The 22,870-nt window shown below is 37.9% G+C and overlaps 2 protein-coding genes and 1 pseudogene across 3 annotated transcripts; 2 read left to right on the forward strand and 1 right to left on the reverse strand.

Annotated features, from left to right (window-relative positions):
• Positions 1–3,478: 3,478 nt before the first annotated feature.
• Positions 3,479–5,196, forward strand: LOC125209349 (epoxide hydrolase 1-like; annotated as a pseudogene). Its single transcript, XR_016136322.1, has 4 exons — positions 3,479–3,835; positions 4,296–4,478; positions 4,605–4,846; positions 4,911–5,196. The product of XR_016136322.1 is annotated as an epoxide hydrolase 1-like (transcript).
• An 11,530-nt stretch (positions 5,197–16,726) lies between these two features.
• On the forward strand, positions 16,727–18,578 carry LOC125213805 (uncharacterized). The gene is made up of 2 exons (XM_048114543.2): positions 16,727–16,926; positions 17,510–18,578. The coding sequence occupies exons 1-2, from the start codon at positions 16,876–16,878 to the stop codon at positions 18,428–18,430; spliced, it is 972 nt and encodes a 323-aa protein (XP_047970500.1). The 5' UTR covers positions 16,727–16,875; the 3' UTR covers positions 18,431–18,578.
• On the reverse strand, positions 18,536–20,036 carry LOC125213803 (peroxidase 72-like). The gene is made up of 4 exons (XM_048114542.2): positions 19,782–20,036; positions 19,506–19,697; positions 19,205–19,370; positions 18,536–19,130 (listed from the first exon to the last, which is right to left on the reverse strand). Exons 1-4 carry the CDS (start codon positions 20,007–20,009, stop codon positions 18,718–18,720), a joined length of 999 nt encoding a protein of 332 aa, XP_047970499.1. The 5' UTR covers positions 20,010–20,036; the 3' UTR covers positions 18,536–18,717.
• Positions 20,037–22,870: the final 2,834 nt, after the last annotated feature.

The raw sequence follows: 22,870 nt of genomic DNA on the forward strand, positions 1-22,870 counted from the left end.
TTATTTTTTATTTTTTGGGTAATCCAATAGACTACAATGATACTGATGTCCTTCTGAGAGTTAGGCCCAAATTACACCAAATGCTGTTATGATTTGTAACATACACTGTCTGTAGTTTTAAATGGCATATAATTCTTTCTTCCTTTGAACTGTGATTATGTGAAACTATACATGTAGTTTGGCTGTTTGGGTCATTTCTCGTTCGTCTCATAACAAATCATAAAGTTTCATATTTTTTATAATTATCCTACAAAGAAGTTTTCCGGCAAATACAAAGCTAAGGTGATACAAACATGCATTTATTGGCGGACACACATATCCTAAACTATTTTTTATTTTAATTTATTTTCTAGTTGTATAACATGTTTATATTAGTATTATGTTGATTCATGTGTAAAAATCCCTATCAAAATAATATTCCGACAGTAAGAAAATATAGTTTCACATAAAATTTAGAATATAAAGCTCATATTATAACAATTTTTCTGCATCCGCCTCTAGCATGTATTAATGGGATAATGTGGATGACCAATGGCACTCCAACTATCAAAATTAATCACAACTCCCTCCTACTTTATTGCAATTTACGTATCCTATGATACCTCTTGGCCAAATTAAGCGTTTACATGACACCTTTTGTCATTGACAATACTCCGCCCATGTAATAGATAAGCAACAAAAGATTATTGACGAGGATTCCAGTTTACTGCAGAAGCATATACATTGAAATGTACAAATCTGAATCCACAAATCCCTCTAGTGGTTCTCCCACCATCTTTATATTTGTGTGTACAAAGATACTATGATTTGATGTAATGATTTGCCCGGATCATGGGCTAGTAAGTGCTTAGGAGGGGCATTAATTTGCGCCACTTCGTATTTTTTATTCTGTATTTATATATTTAGTCTAATTATAAATCTCATTTCTTTTAATTTTTCATTAAATGTTTCTGTTCAAATTCTTAAATTTTCTTTATGGATAAATTTGGCCCCCTCCCTATAAATTTTTAGCGGCCCAAACTAATTGTACGAGTTACATCATGTTAGTGCAAACCACTATGCATATTACACTCCATACAATGTTTACATATGAACATATTCAATTCATTCCTTCTTCTGCTTTTGTTTTGCTCAACTAATAAGATTTTGGGCTTTGCTTTAACTGATAATTTGAAATTCCAAACTAGTAATGGATTGTGTACGTTTATACTTTATAGACTCCTTTATAATTCACCTCTCTTTCTATCTCTCGAAATGCCCATTTCCTAATTTTGTTTGGCATTTTCTAAATTCATCATATGAAAACTGTTTTAGAGTTATATTTTTTTCTATCTGAATAGCCAAAGAATAATTTGACTAATTTTCCTACTTGAAACATTGGTTATTTAATGAGATTATATATTGATTAAAAATAAAACAAAGAAAAAAGGCGTGATTGGCTGCACATGAATTGCCACTTCATCGTATTCCTCAGTCTTCATGGGCCCCACCAACACATGCTTCCTCCAATCACAGTTATTAACGCCGTCACCCACCGTTTACACAATTATTATATTATATCAGTCCATTTTCACATTAATGCATATCGTGTTTTTTGTTTTTTTGATAGATGCTGATTCTAACATTGGAATCTGAAATATTCTCCCTATAGCATAAAAAATGCATGCACTAGATTATGGCATAAATTCTCACTATTAGACATTTATGATAGACACAGTAAATAATTAGTTTTAACATAACTTCAAAATCTAGGTTTTTGAGTAAAATCTACTCCCTCCGTCCCTTAAATTTTGTCACATTTTTCCATTTTCGTTCGTCCCATAAATTTTTCTACATTTCACTTTTTATCTTTTTTGTTAGTGGACCACATTTCAACTCACATTTTATTATAAAACTAATATATAAAAGTAGGACCTCCTCTCCACTAATTTTTTTAACTCACTTTCCATTATTTCTTAAAACCGGTGGATCAAAGTGTGACAAAATTTAAGGGACGGAGGGAATATCTATGTTTAGGTTTACTTCAAAGTCAATCTTATTTTAGGTTTTTAAGTAAAATATATCTATTTTTAGATTTACGTTAAAACAAATCCAAATCACTTTTTTTTTTAAATTTTGTGAGTAAAAAAACTAGTGGACAATAAATATTCTTTTAAATTTAAGTTAACTATAAATTGCAGTAGTAAAACAAACTTCACAACACAGTTTTCTTTAGTTTCTTAAATCGCCACACGATTTTCTTTAGTTTCTTACATCGCCACACGAATACTCTCAAGATTTTCCGTTGTCACTTGTTGTGGCCTCCGCCACCATCCCCTTTGCCTTCCATTTGCCACCTTTTTGTATGTCCAAGACCAAATGGTCCTACCCGTTGACACACCAACACTACATAGTTGTAGGATTCCATAGTAAAGAAGGAAAATGAATTAAATTTAAAAATTTCGATTTGATTTTCAAGTTATAAAGAAAATAATTGAAATCGGCTACATATTTACGCCATACGCACGACTAGCTCGTGTGTAGCAAGCGACATGTGATAGGCCAAGGCCAACGTGTAGGTTGCACGTGCATGGAGAATAAAGCGGCATGCTCGGCTCGGGGGCAGCAATAGCGTGCACAAGTCATGCACAAAGGCGTACCGTGGCAATTGCTCTAAGGTACAAATGTTTTAAAATATACGTATATTTCACTATTCAGTGTTAAGTCTCTCTTTCTTTTTTTTTTTTCATATTGCACAAATTCTTCCCTTTCATCCTCATTTACACTCAAATTCAAATCAAGTAAATTATCTTGAAACCATCACCAGTCCCCTTTTTCATCTCATAAATTTCCCAGTTGAAAGCTCCTCAATGTACTTTAATAGTGCTTCTCCCCTTAATTAGAAAATCAGCAAATAGTCTTTTATCCCTTGTTATTAGAAAATCAGCAAATAGTAGGTTGGAAATTTTTATATGTAAATTTGTGGTAAAAAAAGTTCGCATAGCATCATTAATGCCTAAATTCGGTTGTAAGTACTTACAAATTCAGGCATTATAATATCAAAATAAGGACATCAGGATATGTTTAAAAAATTGACATTTGTCCAATTTCTTAATAAACATTAGAACCAATTTTGTCAATATCCTAAATCTAATTTGTAAATAACTATTGGATCCAATATTAATATATGATACAATCAATACAATTAATACAAGTTGAAGTAGTTGCGGATTCTCTTACATAAAAAGACACAAATTTGTTTCATATATACTCCCTCCGTCCACGATTAAGAGTTCCATTTCAAAATGGCGCGGGTTTTAAGAAATGTTAAGAAAAGTGGGTGGAAAAAAGTTAGTGGAATAGGGGTCCCACTTGTATATATTAGTTTTAAATGATATGTGAGTAAAATGAGTTAGTTGAATGTGTGGTCTCTTTACCATTTATGGTAATTATGAACCAGGACTCTTATTCGTGGATGGACCAAAATGGAAAAACGGGACTCTTATTCGTGGACGGAGGGAGTAATTTATGTGCAATCAATCATCCATAGGCTTAGATGTAAGCAATGATGAGGGAAGCGATGTGAATCACCAAAGAGTCAAAGCCAACGGCATATGGATGCACGTAGCTGAGAAAGGATCAGGTCCGTTGGTGCTGCTGCTCCATGGCTTTCCGGGGACGTGGTTCTCGTGGCACCGTCAGATTGAGTTCCTAGCCGCCCACGGCTACCACGCCGTCGCTCCCGATTTGCGAGGTTTTGGCGATACCGACGTCCCCCCTCTCCCCTTCTTCTTACACTTGGTTCCACATCGTTGGCGATCTCATTGCCTTGCTTGATCACTTCTCTGTCCACCAGGTTATACATATTTCTCTCTTGCTAGAGTTTCTTTTTTTTGGATAAATTGCCGGAAAAATCATGTTTTTTTGTCAAATTTTGGTTCGTCTTAGCAACTTTAACATTGTTGCGGGTACAGTGTACCCAAATTGATGGTGTAGAGTGCGTTGTCTGACCGACCGAAAATATTGATGGTTCTAATGAAGGAATAAATTCAAATTTTGTCTTTTATATATGGAACACATGAAAACTATTGATATGTGGTATATATGTGTATAATTTCCGATAGTGATAATTATTGATGTGACGCATAAGTGTGTTAAATATTTTGGCGGCTTTTCAATTGCATTCAATGTACAATTTCATGTTTTAAAGCCAATTTCTAAATTAAGGTCATAGAATTTGAGCAAATTTCATTGTTTTTCTCGCAATTTGAAATTCCTTTTTGAGCTATTATTAATGGAATTGGTATGTGAAAAAGGCATATGTGGTGGGGACGGATTGGGGAGCTGCCGCTGCCTGGCATATGAGCTTGCTACGCCCCGACCGAGTCAAAGGAATCGTAGCTCTTTCCGTCCCCTTTACTCCGCGGTTCGCTAGCGCTAAACCCCTCGAAACAATGAAGCAAAAGTACGGGGATGACTTTTACGTTTGCCAGTTTCAGGTAATTAATCACGAAGTTTGGTCAACTTACGGTCAAAATAAGTTTGGAAACATAATATCAAATCACGAATTCGTCCCAATTTTATAATTGTCTCATTCGTGTATAAAACAATGATGGTGAACTCAGGAAGCAGGGAGAGCAGAGAGGGCGTTAGCAAGGTACGACTGCGCGACAGTGATGAAGAAGTTGTTGCTCATAAACATGGTCGAGATGGTTGTCGCGCCACCCGGAACCGAGATCATCGACTACCTAGAAAAGCCCTCGGTGCTGCCAGCGTGGATCTCGGAGGAAGAGATTAACGTGCTTGCCGAAAAATTCGAGGATTCGGGCTTCACTGGCGAGTTCAACTACTACCGAGCCCTAAACTTGTGAGTCACTACATTATTCAAACATACAATCCATATATATTAGTGTCAATTAATGTGATCTCAGAAACTGGGAGCTAATGGCGGCGTGACAAGGGGCGAAGATTGGAGTTCCGGCGAAGTTGATTGTGGGAACGAAGGATATGGGATACAGAAGCGGCGGTACAAAGGAATACATTGAGAGCTCTGTCTTCAAAAGCTTGGTTCCAAATCATGAGATTGTGATTCTTGATGCTCATCATTTTATCCATTTGGAGAGGGCTGACCAAGTCTCCCAAGAAATCTTGTCCTTCATTCTCAAACTCTCTTGACTTGTAAATAAAACAATGTCAACTTTGAAAAACCAAGCCGGTAAAAAATAAGACTTTTATTTTCAGACGAAGGGAGTATTGTTCTTAAAAGATGCAAAGTGAAAATTCGATAAAAGAACGTGAATTACTTTTGGTTTTGTGATATGATTGGCTGGTACCTATTGCATATTCGGGTGTCGTCTTGGTAAATGCAATGTGTTAATGACCGAACTAATTAGAAAATCGACTAAATTATCGGTTCATGATATAGTCGGTCTACTGTTAGACTGAAATACAGTAGAAAATATATTCTACCTTAGTAATTTAACAATAATAACTTATTCTATTTTAGTCCGTCTCTTAAAAATAGAAACTTTAGAATCTTTATATTTTTAGATGTAGACCCCACAATCCACTAACACTGCTTTCACTTAGGGCTGGCAATTTTTGACACGACACGATAACACGACACGAACCGGTACGAAATTAATGGGTTTGGGTCAGACCTTATCGTGTTCGTGTCCTTATCGGGTCGACCCATTAAGGACACGAAAATTTCGTGTCGTATTCGTGTCGTGTTCGTGTCGGGTTCGTGTTATCCGTTAACAATGCGTGTTCGTGTTATCTGTTAACACATAATATTTTAATATTATTATTCTTATTAACACATAATATTTTAATATTATTATTCTTATTATTTTCATTTTTCAACACTTATTTTCATGTCATTAATGGGTTCGTGTCGTGTTCGTGTCGTGTTGACCCGAAACGGTTCGTGTCGTTAATGAGTTCGTGTCGTGTTCGTGTCTGTGGGTAGCAGGTCGTGTTCGTGTTCATGTTTGATGTTTTCTTAACGGGTCGTGTTCGTGTTTGTTGTTATCGTGTTCGTGTCGTTATCGTGTCGACACGATAACGACCCGACACGCACGATTTGTCACCCCTACTTTCACTACTTTTTCTTTTCTTTTCTTTTACTTTATTTTTTTTTTCATTCTCTTTCTTACTTTACCAACTGTGCATTAAAATACATGTCATTTCAAATGTTTCTATTTTTCAAATACGGAGGTAGTATTAGTTTTATGATCCCAAATGACTCTGTTTTAGATCATAACTAAGATTAATACCCTTCATTGGATTGTAAAATTGATTAATACTCCAAACGAGACAAATCAACTTTCCGTTAGAATTGTTTACAGCAAGACCTTTTATGAAAAAATAAAAATAAAAATTTAGGATATTTGATTAAAATAAAATAGAAACAAAAAACACTATTAACCCACTTCTTAATTATCAATAATAAAATTAGGAATTTAATTTGGTCTAGGTTTGGTTAAATTTTTGGAATGGCTAAAATGCTCACAGAAGAGAAGAGAAGATAAGGGAGTTACTCTGTTTGGGGTAGCTTTAATTTTACGAATTGAACTTTGTCAGGGCAAAATGGCATAGTACCACTTGCGTTTGAATTCATGCAATAACCATACGACACACCTAGGGACTAATTGTTTTATGCACAGCCACTTTCATCCTTACCTCCATTTTCTGGAACCATAAAAACTTGAAGGAGATTCAAATTAAAAATGAAGGTAAGGGTATCCACGATGGTAGCCCTTTTGGGCATGCCAAAGCCACCATTTCTTGGACATGCCCAACAAACTTGGCCACCACAATGGTGACCCTCCGGGCCACTCCGGGCCACCAATTAAAATTATTTTTAACATTTTTTTGTTATATTTTAATTTTAGCTATCATAAATATTATTTGCATATAATAATTAAAATACATAGAAATAATTAAAATAAAAAAAATTATAACAAAATTTTCGTTGTTTTATTATAAAAGGGAAAATTATACAACGAAAATTTTCGATACAACGCGGACAACAAAGAGAACCCCCTATCACGCTGCGTCCCCTCCTCTACGGTTCCAGACCTCTTCAACCAAATCAGCCTGCAGTGTTGAATGTGATATTTCACTCCGCATATTGGTGAAACGCTGAATCAAGTATTCATTACTGCGTGGTACACCCATCTGCATGGTACACCCATCTGCAGAGGAAGGGTTGCAATACCGTGACTTGTGCTAGCACCATCTTCCGGTGCCCAGCGCTCTGCAACAAAGCCTTGATCCTCTATTATCATATTGTGCAATGTGATACACGCAGTCATGATGTCTGCGACATCATTTTCGTGCCATAGTCGAGCCGGGCACCGTATAATGGCCCATCGCGATTGGAGGACTCCAAAAGCCCGCTCAACATCCTTCCTAGCACCCTCTTATTTTTTTGCAAAATAGGTCTGCTTCGGCCCAATTGGTTGTCGAATCGTCTTGACAAACACGGGCCAACGAGGATATATTCCATTGGCCAAATAGTATGCCCTGTTGTACTGCGTGCCATTGGCCACGAAGCTGATTTGCGGACCCTCACCTCGGGACTCATCATTGAAGAGATGCGATGATTGTAGAACGTTGATGTCGTTGTTCGACCCAGCGACACCAAAATACGCATGCCAGATTCGCAAGCGGTAGTCAGCAACGGCTTCAAGGATCATCGTGGGATGTCGCCCTTTGAAACCAGAAGTGAATTGCCCCTTCCAAGCTACCGGGCAGTTCCTCCACTCCCAGTGCATGCAATCGATGCTTCCCATCATGCCCGAAAAATGATGCACAGTCCCGTGCATATTTAATCAGTCTCTGGCATTCATCGGCCGTTGGTTTCCGTAGGTACTCCCCTTTGAAGATTTATTTGATACCCTTGCAAAACTGTCTCAGCGTCTTAAGGGCAGTCGTTTCACCCATCTGTAGATATTCGTCAAACATGTCAGCAGGCCCGGCATAGGCAAGCTGCCTAATTGCCATCGTGCACTTCTGATATGTCGACAATCCGGGTCGAACGGTGGCATCACTCCGCAAGGTGAAGCACCTATATCGCTGAGACAAACAATCCGCAATGTGGATGAAGAGTCGTTGCGACATTCTGAATCGCCGACGAAAAACCTCCGGCGGATAACGGGGGTTATCGCCGAAGTAGTCTTCCATCAACCGCTGGTCGGCTCCGGCATGGTCGCGGTTGATATACCGGCGACGGAATCTCGGCCGAGGGGTGGCCACCAAAGCCGCCGCCAAAGCCGCCTCCTCCTCGTCGGCTTCAGCTTGCACCGCTGCAACGAGTTCTTCGAACTCCTCATCGATCGCTCGTTGAAAATTTTCATCGTCAGAATCCATGTTTTGAAACTAAATTGAAATCAATTGGAAAGAGTGAAGTTTGGTTTGGGGTAAAAAAATGGAGGAGAAAGGACGAATATATAAAATTTTTTGAAAAAAAATAAAAAATAAAAAATTAAATTGGTGGCCAAGGGTCGCAACTCTCGGCCCCTGCAGTGGTGGGCTGAGCCGCGTGCCCAAGAGCCTCGGCCTGGCCGAGAGCTCGGCTCTCTCTCGTCCACCCCCCAGGCCGCGTCCTCCTCTCAGCTCAGTAGTGGGGGGCCGCGCCCTGCCCAAGCCCTGGCCAAGGGCCGCGGCCCTCCCACTGTGGACACTCTAAGGAAGCAAAGAAGACCACATCAAGAACCTCAACATACTCAGGTTCAAGAAAAGCTACACACCTTTTTAGTTTAACTCTTTCATCCTTTTTTTACTGCCATTTTCTTGTTAAGATTAAGAAGATTGAGGAATGTGTTTCCAAGTTATCCAAGAAATAAATCAGAAATCTTTCTGACATTAAACTTCTTTGAGGTGTGAAGCAACTACTCATGATTAAAGATGCAATTTTTTTTTTTTTCTGTCGAGCTTATTTTGTGAGTTGAAGGTGAGAATTTAATATTTTCGGACGTGGGACATGTTTTTTTATCAAAGAATGTTTTTTGTTTTGATTATGGGACTTATTTTCTGGTAAAGGTTGTTTCTTTTTGCTGTGGAGCTGTTGATAGGTGTTGTATATTGTGAGATGGGCTTTTTCTTTATTTAGTGTATTTTTTTTGTGTAAATGCTTCTAAATCTTGAGGTTTGTAATCAAATAAGGGGTGATTCTGATTGAATGATGTTTATTAACTTCACCCACAAAACTACTATGATTGTTATAGCATTTTCTCCTGCAGCAGATTTATGACAACAAAACTTAACAACATGCCTTTTCTTATGTTCTACTACTACTTTGTTTAACACAAGTTGCCTTTTTCTTGTTTATGTACACTTCCCATAGTTGTTGTGATGATTTACCAACTCCATTTGTGTAGGACTTGCCATATCCGCCTCCCTCGGTGAGGCGCCAAACAAGGAGTTCGACAGTAGACGCTCCTCAGCTGTCTATGAAACCATCACTAAGAGTTAGCAGGGAAGATGATATTGTAGCTCCAAAGCCAGAGTTTCCGACTCGCGATGAACCTGTCTGTGAGGCTGTCACATGACTCAATTTCGACACCCCCTTCTCCGGATATTGATGACCCTTTTCTGCCTCCAAGCGAGACGGCTGTGGTGGCAATCATGAGACATATCCTAGAGAAGTGCAAAACGTACGATGGTCCTTCCAGAAACCGGCCTCTAAGCCCCTCTCGTAGCCTTAACCTGACAGAGGCCGAGATTGCTCCATCTGTACATGGCCACAGAGTGAAGGCAGAGATTGCTCCTCTCGTTGGAGCCATCTTCGACAGATATGGCGACATCACTGCAAGTAGCAATGTCAAGTCTCCTTCCATCATGTACCAGAGGCTCGAGAAGAAAACGTTCCAGGACATCACGCGTGCTGAGATCAATGGCATGCTCGACGAGCTCCACCAATACCAGGCTCAGAAGTTCAACGTCGAATGGCTTCTTGAGAAGATCAAACAGATTTCTGAGGTGAAAAGGAGCAGCACTCAGCGTTACTTGGGGTTTAAGGGAGAGGCAACGAAATACATCAAGGTTTATGAAAGAATGGAAAAGGAGATACAACTGAATCAGAGGCACATTGCTCTGATACAGAAGGAAATGGAAGCTAACAAGGCTGATGCTGACAAGTACACAAAGATGGCTGTTGATTTCGAGGTTCGAGTAAAAGCTCTAGCCAGTCAGAGCTTGGTTCATGATCTTCTTTAGTAGTATTATCGTCCCCGCCCCAAATCAATCTTTGTATGCACTACTGCATAGTGCACACGAAGATTAAAACCATACATCTATGCTTTGCTCTTTTTATTGTTATGCTCCTTTTTTTTCTTTACTATGCAGCATATATACATATATAGTTGAATTCATATTACCTTAGCAGTACATATTGAATCTTCTTTTATTCAAGTAAATATGCTACATTCATAGTTAATTTGTGGAAATCAATAGGAATTTGTAGAAATTAAAATTGAAGGGAATTGTTTTATATCCCCAATAAGTAGGAATCAAATCCGGTAAGAATTAGTATTAGAAATTAAAACTGAAGGTAATTTAACCAAATTTATTAACAAACAATTACCTCCAAATTGTTTTATCTCTTTCTTGCATTAATAAATCAATTTTTTTAGTTTATCAACCAATTTTATTATAAAATTATAAGAAATAGAAAAAAACTTATGCAATATTTTTACATAAACTATTGTGCAGATATGTAAATGTAATGTAGATTTTGCTTTTTTTTATAAAAAATTTGAACGAATATAAAAATAAATTAATGATCCGTTCATAAGCATGAGTGTACACTAGAAGGGTTATTACCCTATGGTAATTAAACTTAAAAAATGCTTTACATGTTTTACTAGAAAATTTTTAAGAGAGAATATTCCCCCTTAAAAACTTTGAGTCATGTGCTGATATTGTGGGGCATGCATGTGTAGTTCAAGTATAAGTGACATCAATTTTAATTAATGTTGCATGGTTCAGCAAAGTTAAGGTCAATCTCTATGACATGTACCAAATTTATATATAAATTTATTAATAATATGAAAAGAATGTGATTTGTTTGGAATAATATAAATTTTATTAACATTACTAAACTTCATCATACTAATAATATCACAATTCTGGTAATTAGCTATATATGCGAAGTGATGTCAATTTGTTTTCACGAAATAAAAATCAATTTTAATGCTATAGCATTATTAATAACTAGTATCACGCCTGTGTTATGCACAGATTGATATATTTTTAAAATATTAATTAATAAAATTTAAATTAATTAAATAAAATTAGAATCAATATTAACAATGAACAATTTGAGTAACAATTTTAGTTATACGAGAATAAAAAACTATGCAAATCAATATTGAAGCATAATAAATAGTCATCATTTTTTAAACTTCTTTACGAACTACATTAACTTTAAAATTAAACATCTGCTGATATGTTCCCTAATAACACAATGTGTTTGATATGTAAATCATATACTACCAAGTAGTATAGTCTAAGAGAGAAAATCCACTATACTATATATGTCCCTACTACATATGATATTCTCATTAATAGGGTATGCCTATATACCTTCCTCGTCCGCCGTAGGATTTTCATTAGATTGAGTTGAACTATCAATCTGCAAAATTTCTCGTTCTATATGTACAATTCTTTCAAAAATCTCGGGCGTGCTCACAAAATGTACAAATCTGCAGTTACAAATTGATAAAAAGATTGAGAAAAACAACATCCTCTTTGATCAATAGCTGTAAATTTTAAACTTCACCAACATACAATGTACTATATCCCAAATATTTATTATCTCTCAACGGCGTACTCTTATACGGTTATACCTCCAAGATTATCACTAATTGACATATTAAAACCTCCCACTAACTCCACTTACCTTTAAATTATATATATTTAATTTAATAAAGGTTTTAAAATTAAATGGCAATCTAGTATTTGAAAATTAATTTAAAAAAAAAAAATTGGAATGAAATCTCAATGTATTCGATCTGTTCTTTTTCCTTATTTGGCTTCCATTGACCTTCTAATAAATCTCAACAAAGCTTGTAAATTATTTCCTTAGGTGTGGCCATTGCCAAACTATGCTAGGTGAGAAAATATTTCAATTTTCTCTTGCTCAAAGTATATGATCTCATACATGGACTTGCGATATCTACCCTCAACACACTCAAAATGAATGAAGAGATTTCTACCAGTTGACATTCTTATTAGTAGCACTTGAAAAACAAAACTGCACGGATACAAATTCGATATGATTGAAATAACACAACATCATTTGTCATGCTTAATACACAATTGCCAACATAAAATCTCAACAATTTTAAAAACTCCCAATTATTTTGCAGAATGTCATACACTTCAAATCACAATCAACATCAACAGAACTAAAAAACGATCATATCATATTTATATTCATGATATCGCCAATTTGATTACACAATTACGAAGAATATGTAAATGCAACAGTAAAACCCCCAAATCATATACTTTTAGCAATAGAATCTCACAATTTCACCTGATCTACACAATCTCTTCCAAACACGACAATCAATACGTACAAAACTAAAAGAAACCGGCATTAAATTCAGCTTATTTTCTTAACGCTAACAACAATTACAAAGAAAAAAAACAGAGTAAATACCTCGAAGAGGCGACATTGGTTGTTGAGGAGAAAAACGAAACGGAAGCCCAATCATGCTTCGATCGAATCTGATACTCTCTTAGATGTCGTCCTTTGAATGTTGATTATGAAGCTTTCCAACTTCTGCAATAAAAATAGAAAGAGAAGACTATCAAATGTTAAACAACATACAAATAGAATATTAAATTAAATTTACTCTAGAAAATTTCGACTATATGTTGTTGTGCAACATTACCACTAACTATACCACTAATCCACTAACTATGGAAACTAAATAACCAACAAACACTAATCACAAGTTTTATATAATTTTAATTCATTAAATATCTATTTTAAATAGGTATTTCCCTAAATACCCTTAAAATTCCTCTTATTTCCCTAAACACCCCCAAAACTCTCCTTTTATATATTGTACTCCCTCCGTCCCAGATTTATAGTCACATTTAGTTATGGCACAGATTTTAAGGAATTGGTGGAGTGTGTAATTAATGAAGTGGGATGGTGGAGTGTGTAATAAATGAAGTGAGATGGGGGAGTGAGATAGTGAAGTGTGTAATAAATGAAGTGAGATGGTGGAGTGTGTAATAAATGAAGTGAGTTGGTTGAAGGTGGGTCCCTTTTTGACTTTTTGGTTTTTTATTTTTGTGTTGATAATGGCATTTGAGTGTAATTTTAGTGAATAATGGGGTAAAATTTTATGTCCAAATATGGAAAATTTTATATGTGACTATAAATGTGGGACGGACTTTTATGGCAACATGTGACTATAAAACTGGGACGGAGGGAGTATAAATGTTTAATAACATACTGCGCATCGCGCGAGAGTTGTACTAGTTGTTCTTAAAAAATGCAACATGTTTTTCGATATATCGTCCAAAAATTCAATAAAAGAACATGAGTTACGTTTAGTTTTGCAATATGATTGGCTGGTTCCTTATTGCATATTCCTGTGTCGACTTGATAAATGCGATGTGTTAATAACCGGACTAATTAGAAAATCGACGAAATTATCAGTTTATGATATAGTCAGTCTGACTGATTTAGTTACTGATTAGAGTGAAATAATGTACACCCTCCGTCCTAAGAGCATCTCCAATGCCGGCTAGCCGATTCATTGGAGTAGGCCAGCGGGTAATCGGCCAAAATTTCGGCGTGGGCTAGCCGATGGCTTGGCGCTGGCCGATGCGCTGACCGCCATTGTGGCGTGCCGATCGGCCAACGCCGTATTTTCGATTTTTTTTTGAAAACCTATATAAACGCGATTTTAGTTTCATTTTCATTTGTACCACTTGTTTTAACGAGTTTTCTCTCTCTCTACATTTCTGTACAAGAGCATCATCGAGCGATGGATCACAGCAACGAGTCCAGTCCAGCGACGAGTGGATCTCAGACTCCCACGGTACCCGTGGGATCTGGATGGGGCCAGATGGGCGGGCAGATGGGCCCAGGGTTTAACGTCCCTTGGAATCAGCTGATGGGGATGATGGCTGGAGCGCAGGGGGGTGGGAACCAGGGGGGATGCCGTTGGGTATGCCAGGCGGCGGACAGGCTAGCGGGGGGCAGGGGTGGGGAGGTATGCCCCAGATACAGCAGCAGATGATGCAGCAGATGATGGGTATGCATCCCGAGATGCAGGGGTCACCGGGGGGGGGGGGGGACACGGTCTATCGTCCCTCTCTGGATTTTTTGACGGCTTCGTCTCACACGTCGACCCATGTGGAGAAGTAGTTCACAGACGATGACCTTTTGTCATTGCATGACATGGGGATCGATCTCGGGGATCCGGACACTCCCGTTCCAGCGGGGCGGGCCGCGGCGAAGAAGAAGAAGACGAAGGGGAAGGCCAAGGCGGTCGGCGAGTCGTCGCAGCCCGCTGTTGACGACACCCCCGCCCGGAGGAAGTGGACGGAGGATGAGTACGCCGGGGTGGCCAGGGGGTGGTTGGAGGTGTGCGACGATCCGCTGGTTGCGAACAACCAGCAGGTCGTCAACATGTGGGCGAAGATTAGAGCTGCCTACAGGAGGAACTACCCGGGTGGGAAGGACTTCAGCGGGGAGGAGGTCTGGAAGGGGTGGGAGCGCATCAGGGCCGCGGTCGGCCGTTTTTCGGCGTAGTACGCCAACGCCCTACGTCAGCTCACTAGTAGGCAGAATGAGGAGGACGGTCGGAGGATAGCCGAGAGTCAGTTCCCCTTGGCGGGGAAGTACAAGGATTTCCACTTCTGGGAATGCTATTAGTTGTTGAAGGACTCCAAGAAGTTTCGGGCGGGGTGCAACGCTGGGTGGCCGAAGAAGCAGAGGTTGAACTATTCCGGCGACTACAGCGGCAGCAGCGGCGGATCCCACGACCTCCTCCCAGATGCTGAGGAGTTTCCGGACCCTCCATCCTATGCTCGTCGCCCTCGCCCGGTTGGACAAAAGCGGGCGCAATTGGCAGCGAGAGGAGGATCCCCCCTATCGCCCCAGGAGGTCGTCTCGGCACCCCCCCCCACGCGAGTACACCTTCTTCTCGCGTCAAAAAACGCGAGAGCAGATGTACAAGGTCTTCCAAGATTGGAGGACCGCCACTGACCCCACAAAGAAGATGTTTCTTCACTCGATACTCGAGAGCATGTAGTTGATTTGGATGCCGCGAGGGCACAATGGGGGGTTCCGACGTGGGCTCAGATACCCCGGGTGGCGGCGGCGACGGCGACGAGGAGTAGAGAGGGCTCGTGTGTGGAAGCCCTTTTTTTTTAAAAAAAAATCATGTATTTTTTTTAATCTTTGTACTTTTTTTTAATGAAATGAATTAATTTTCCCGTATCTGTGTCGTAAATTTAATTCCGTGATTTAATCGTTATTTTAATTCCGTAAATGTAGTATTTTTTGAATTATTTTTATTGCGGCTGGCCTATGGCTGGCCTAAATCTGATGTGGCAGGTGGTTTTTTAGTGCTGCTGACGTGGCAGGGAGAGAGAGTGGCTGGCCTATTTGCATTGGAGATGCTCTAAGGAAGATGACTCATTCCTTGGGCGGCACGAGAATTTATGCAGTTTTATTTTGCGTGTTAGGTAGAGAGAAGAAAAGTAAGAGATTTTGAATAAAACATAGATAAATGAGTTTCTATTTTTAGTAATGGGCCATCTTGAATGAGACAAACTAAAAAGGAAAGTGGATCATATTTGATAGGACAGATGGAGTAGAAAATATATACTAAAGGTTTTATGAACCCCCAAGAACTCTCTTTGAAGACCAGACCCAGAAAATGACGGGGGCGGAATTTAATATTAAATACTAAATGTCTAATTTAATAGTTATTTTTAATAATAAAATAAATAATATTATATTAATATTTAAGCAGCAATAGCTTTGTTAATAATGCATTAGCTCGTAAATATGTATTATTCATTTCAAAATATAAAATTATTATAGAAAATACTAGTACTCCATTCGTCCACCATTTAAAGAGCCCTTTTGCCATTTTAATTTGTCTACAATTTATAGAACCATTTACTTTATTCCACTTTTAGTATGCAATCCTTACATTCCACCAACTTTTTACACTCACAATACCATATAAAACTAATACTCCATCCGTCCCACAAAAGATGTCACACTTTCCTTTTTAGTTTGTCCCACAAAAGATGTCACATTTCTATTTTTGGAAAAAGTTCTCTCTCACATGAATATAAAAATTATATTTTCTCTCTCCATTGAACACACAAAACAAAACCTCCTAAAATTTTGTGCCGTCCCACAAGTGTGACATCTTTTGTGGGACGGAGGGAGTACTTTAAATGAGTCTCACATTCCACTCACTTTCTCCTTTTACTTTATTCCAAAGTCAAACAATTTATTAAAACTCGTGTGAGTCAAAATGGCTCTTTAAATAGTGGACGGATGGAGTAATAAAAATTTAAGATATTTGATTAAAATAAAATAGAAACATAAAACACTATTAACTCTATTCTTAATCATCAATAATAAAATTAGGATCTTTGCTTAAATATTTGGTAAATGATCAAGAAGAGAAGATAAGGGAATTACACTGTTTAGGGTAGCTTTAATTCTAGGAATCGAACTTTGTCAGGGCAAAATAGCAACCATTTACGTTTGAATTCATGCAATAACACGGCGACACCTATGCACTAATTGTTTTATGCACAGTCCAAACAATCCACTTTCATCCCTACCTCCATTTTCCGGAACCAAGAAAAACTTGAAGGCGATTCCAATTAAAAATGAAGGTAAAAAAGCAAAGAGGAGGACATCAAGAACATCAACATAATCAGGTTCGAGAAAAGTTTATTGTTAAGATTAAGAAGATTCCAAGTTGTATAAGAAATAGTAAATCAGAAATCTTTCTGACATTAAACTTGTTTGAGGTGTGAAGCAACTACTCATGAGTAAAATTTAAAGATGCAATTTTTATTTTCTTTTGAGCTTATTTTGTGAGTTGAAGGTAAGAATTTACTATTTTTGGACATGGGACATGATATTTTTTTATCAAAGAATGTTTTTTGTTTTGATTGTGGGACTTATTTTTCTGGTAAAGATTGTTTCTTTTTGCTGTGGAGCTGTAGATAGATGTTGTATATTGTGAGGTGGGCTTTTTCTTGATTTTGTGTATTTTTGTGTGTAAATACTTCTAAATCTTGAGGTTTGTAATCAAATAAGGGGTGATTCTGATTGAATGATGTTTATTTATTGTTATAGCATTTTCTCCTGCAGCAGATTTAGGATAACAAAACTTAACAACATGGCATTTCTTATGTTCTACTACTACTTTGTTTAATACATGTTGGTTGGATTTTTTTCCTGTTTATGTACATTTCCCACTGTTGTTGTGATGATTTACCAACTCCATTTGTGTAGGACTTGCCATATCCTCCTTCCTCGGTTAGGCGCCAAACAAGGAATTCGACAGTAGACGCTCCACAGTTGTCTTTTCAACCAGCACTAAGAGTTATCAGGGAAGATACTGTAGTCCCAAAGCCAGAGTTTCCGACTCACGACGATCCAGTTTGTGAGGCTGTCAAGGTTTCAACATTTCCTGCTCCGGATATTGATGACCCTTTTCAGCCTCCAAGTGAGACGGCTGTGGTGGCAGTCGTGGGACATATCCTGGAGAAGTGCAAAATGTACGATGGTCCTTCCAGGAACCAGCCTCTGAGCCCCTCTCATAGCCTTAACCTGACAGAGTTTGCTAGAGGGGTCGGAGATGATGATGAAGAAGGAGAAGAAGTTGAGTCTGCTCCAACAGTACGCGGCCACAGAGTGAAGGCAGAGATTGCTCCTCTGGTTGGAGCCATCTTCGACAAATATGGCGACATCACTGCAACTAGCAGTGTCAAGTCCCCTTCCATCATGGCCTCCTACTTTCTTGAGCGCCTGTGCGACATGTACCAGAGGCTCGAGAAGAAAACGTTCCAGGACATCACGCGTGCTGATATCAATGGCATGCTCAATGAGCTCCATCAGTATCAGGCAGAGAAGTTCAACGTCGAATGGCTTCTTGACAAGGTCAAACAGATTTCTGAGATGAGGAGCAACACTAAGAGGTACTTGGCCTTGAAGGGAGAGGCAACGAAATACATCGAGGCTAATGAAAGAATGGAAAAGGAGAAACAACTGAATTTGATGCACATTGCTCTGATACATAAGAAGATATCCACAATAGATACTGCGATGGAAGCGAACAAGGCTGATGCTGACAAGTGCACAAAGATGGCTGTTGATGTCAAGGTTGAAGTAAAAGCTCTAGCAAGTCAAAGTTTGGTTCATGGCCTTCTTTAGTATTTAGTATTATCGGTCCCAAATCAATCTTCGTATGCACTATTCCATAGTGCATACGAAGATTGATACCATACATCTATGCATCTCTTAACATTTTGTATGACGGACAAGTGAAACTAGTCTATATATTATTCGAGTAAGAGGTCCACAGATGTTATACAGAACAATCAAGCTTCCCTCAACAGCACATCAAACACAAACAAAAGATGAATACAACAAAAAACACAGAAAGAAAAGACAACATGTCTTCTTATTTGTAAATCATTGGATAGCCAAACTCCGGTATTTCAAGTATTGACAGCTCTGCAGTTCCTCCGAATCTCCCCCCTCGAGCCTGTGAGTGGAGATATATTCCCCATCTTCACGATAGACTTAGCGTACTGCTGAAAGAAAGCCTCGTTGCTGGCAGCAAACTTCCTCACCAGCCCCAACGACACTTTATTACGCGTCCCCAGGACTTCATCCGAATTCAACATCGCCTTGGAGCTGAGTATGTTCTTGAAGTAGTTGTTGTCGAATTTTGCAGGGGTGATGAAGTCCATCACGAACAGATTCTGGTCGCCACCTGACCGGGGGCATCCTGTGCGTAGCCTGGCTGCATAGTTTTGGTCCAGGGTGAAATCGGGCTGCCCGTTGCCTGCTTGGTTGTACAGCCTCTGCCTGAAGCTCGTGCACCTCGAGTTCCCTATGGTGTGGCTACCTGAAAACGACGAAAACCATAAGTACTATCGTGCATCACACGGGATAAACATCTTTATTTACTTATGTTAGTACCGGACAGTGCCACAAGATCAACTATGTCTAGGCCGACTCGTGTATACGTGGAGAGGATGGTCTGGAATGTATTGTTCGGGGCAGGAATGTTGTTGTTGGCGCCGCTGAAACTCGCAGTTCTTGAATCCCTTCTCCCCAACTGAACATCCCAGCTAGGCCCACCAGCCTGTTCACATAAACAAATATCGATGTAAAAAGAGAACTGAAATCATTATAGTAGTCTAATAACCATATTTCACTTTAACTGACCAAACAGTATATTTAGGCCGAAAAAAAAAAGGCATAATGTTTTTGTTATTACAAGAACAGTGGATTCTCTAGCAGCAAGTGCTATGATGTCAGCGCAAGAAACCGTGTGAGGGCAAGCCTTCTCGAGGGCCGATTTGATCTGATCGAGGACATCAAATCCCCGAGCAGAGTTGTTGTTCGGGACAGCTCCCTTTTCACTGACTATGCCGTTGCCCGAGTCCAAAAGCAGAGATGCATCACATCCCTGAATCTCATTTCACATTGGTCAATATTGGCGAAAGAAACAGAACGGTTATAAAGAGAGAACTGAAACTACTATATAAAGAACCTGGACGAAGCAGTCGTGGAAATGAAGCCTGAGTAGTGAGGCAGCCATACGAGGCTCTCGTGCAACGGCTCTGGAGACAACGGAGTGTACTATTTGATGGGCTTGTGGGCATGACCGGGCGTAGAACTGAGGCGAGAGAGAGCCTCCGTTGCTACTCTGAGAGAAGCAAAGGGTTGCGAAGGCAAGCACGACGATGGAGATGATCAAGTTGATGGACTTGGAAGCCATTGTTTGTTTGTTGCTATTGAGATATTTGGTGTTGAAAGAGTTTGTGTGATCTAAGTATTTATAGAGATTTGGGAGGGAAGTTGGTGGGATTAATTTTTAGTGTTTTTCTAAATTTTTTTTGTCTATGATGTTGATTGTGGTAAGAATTGTTTTAATATTTTTTTTACTAGAATTAGTATTAGGAATTACATATTGGAATAGCGTATTTACGGCTTGCTTAACGTAGAAAAGATCATACGGTTTCGAAACTTACAAATGTTACAATACTTTTTTATCTTGGAATTCAGATAGTTAATTTATTGTAAATTTTTGGACACGAGGATTACTTTTTTTTGAGTGATTGCAAATTCTTCTATAAACTGTATAAGTATTATTTTTCATTTTACTTCTCTAGATTTTTTTTGTAAAGATGACACTTCTTTAAAGTAAAGTGTTCACACTGTATTTATGTGAAACACTACAATCTTGTTTAAGAATTGAAGATGTCAAAAAAGTCGTGTAATAAAGGTATATGAAGTTAAACAAATTGAATTTCGAGATCGTAACTCTAAACAAGTAAAAGTTAAATACATATGATAAAAAAAGTTCACACTAGATTAAAAAAAAAAAATCAAGAAAACAACTTTCATAAAGAGGAAACCGTGTACAAAAATAGTGTCTCCTTCATACATATTCCCTACCAACTAACAAGTCGGATCCTCAATCGAAGTATCGAGTAACATATGTATTCACATAATTACATCGATTGCTACATATCAAGAAAATCCAAAAGTCGATCAAATATCATAATGAAAAATTTTAATTATTCCTTTTATACATGCGAATTTTTCCTGAACTCTCATACACAATTTAATTTTTCCACTATCCACGAATAATAATCATGTTTTTCCATTCTAATCCATCATAAAAATTAGTCTATTTTCATTTTTAGAAAGTTTATCTCTATAAAATGGGACTTTTGCTCATATAAATGCTCATTTTTGTCCCAGTCATTTTTGGCGTTTCTCTAAAATTATCCCCCCGTTCAGGTGATTACAATTTAGTACCCATCATTTCATCGGTAGGAATAATTGTACTGCAAAAAAATTTTAGCAATTGGAATATCGATGTGGCAGCCAGTACTATATGTTGATTTGAGTAATCAATGTGTAATTATGGGTAATCAATGTGTAACTTGAGTAATCGAAGTGTAATTTTGGTTGTCATGTCAATATTCCGATTGTTAAGAATTTTTTTGCATGACATTTTATTCCAACACAAAAGCGATAAGTATTAAACAGTAATTACTTAAACGGTGAGATAATTTTGGATAACAGCCTCAAACGATGGACAAAGTCAACACTTCACCTCTTTTTTTCTTTTTATCTCTATAGTACTTTACTAATTGTACATTAAACTCGTATCATCCCGTATCAAGACCATTGGTATTGGAAGGAGAGTATTATTTTCAATTTTCTTCATACAGAGATGAATTCAACTATTACAGAGGGAGGAAACAATCTAACTTTCTTTTGTTTCTTTGTAAGAAGAATGTATAGTGTTATTACAGAGGGAGGAAACAATCTAACTTATTTTTGTTTCTTTGTAACAAGAATGTATAGTGTGCCTGAATTTATACACGCCTAATTGTCACTTTATTTCTTTTTTAACATAATGTCATCTCAAATCTTGTATGTATGGATGAAATTTAATTTACATTAGGTAAAAAAGTTTGAAATAAAAACAGAGAGAAACAGACAAAGAATCCAAACAAGCCAATTAGGGCTTGGCTGAAATCATAAGGTGCCTAATAACTCAATTTTGGAAATTAGTCTGTTAATTGTATAATTAGGTTAGCAATCCATACTCAAAAGTGGTCGACTGTTTAACAATCAAGGTTTCATTGACCTAACAGCTTATAACAATCAACAAACACACCTAATTTTTGGCATTTTGTGTCTCTCATTGAGTAATGATTAGCATGCATGCTACACGATCAAAGTTTAGGGAATTACTTAGTAATGTATATAGTGCATAACATGTTCAAGTTTTTATTGGAAACACAAAGGAATCACTTCTAATATTAGAATCCGAGTCCAAAGTTGGGTGAAAATTAACCTAGATTAAATGGGAAACAAACCTTTTCATTAACAAATGAAATTTCGAGACATTTAATTTACTACTCCCTCCATCCCCAAAGAATATGCACTTTGAATTTGACACGAGTTTTAATGCAAAATTGATAAAGTAAGAAAGATATAGAAAAAAATAATAATTAAAGTATTGTTAATGGAGAATGGATCCCACCTCATTAGAGAGAAAAAAATTTCTAAAATTAGAAAGTACATATTCTTGTTGGATGGACTAAAAAGGAAATAGTGCATATTCTTGTGGGATTGAGGGAGTATCATTTATTGATTTGAATTCCTTAGATCCTACTCCCGCTCTCTCACTATATCCCTCTCACAGCTTGTTGTCGACGACACCGCTGTAACTTATCTGGTGTCGATGTTGCTATGTCCAAAAATGTAATTTTACATTCACTCACTCATCCTCTAACTTTTTCTATATTTCTTCATCTCTCTCACAATTCCTTATCGTCGATGCTGTAGTTGTTAAACTGTGACGGAGCCAAAAAACTTCTTTTTAGGTTTCAGTTCAAGCGTCAAAATCCCAACTTCACCATTATCGTGTTTCATGCTTACACGTAGTTGTAACACGGAGCACGAAATTAACATGTTCTTGGGTTTTTAGCGTCAAAATCCTGACTTCGCCATTACTATATACTCCCTCCGTCCCAGATTAGGAGTCACTTATTGTTATGGCTCAAATTTTAAGAAAGAGTTGAAGTGTGTAATAAATGAAGTGAGATGGTGGAATGT

This window comes from Salvia hispanica, chromosome 3, assembly GCF_029641045.1.
Source record: "Salvia hispanica isolate PSC_SH4W2 chromosome 3, Shi_PSC_v1, whole genome shotgun sequence".
NCBI classification, from domain to species: Eukaryota; Viridiplantae; Streptophyta; class Magnoliopsida; order Lamiales; family Lamiaceae; genus Salvia; species Salvia hispanica.

Coding starts and splice junctions, on each gene's coding strand:
- LOC125213805 (XM_048114543.2), top strand. CDS start 16,876: ATGAAGGTAAAAAAGCAAAGAGGAGGACATCAAGAACATCAACATAAT. Junction 16,927..17,509: donor AAGAACATCAACATAATCAG/GTTCGAGAAAAG, acceptor CCATTTGTGTAG/GACTTGCCATATCCTCCTTC.
- LOC125213803 (XM_048114542.2), bottom strand. CDS start 20,009: ATGGCTTCCAAGTCCATCAACTTGATCATCTCCATCGTCGTGCTTGCC. Junction 19,698..19,781: donor TCCACGACTGCTTCGTCCAG/GTTCTTTATATA, acceptor AATGAGATTCAG/GGATGTGATGCATCTCTGCT. Junction 19,131..19,204: donor TGATCTTGTGGCACTGTCCG/GTACTAACATAA, acceptor CGTCGTTTTCAG/GTAGCCACACCATAGGGAAC.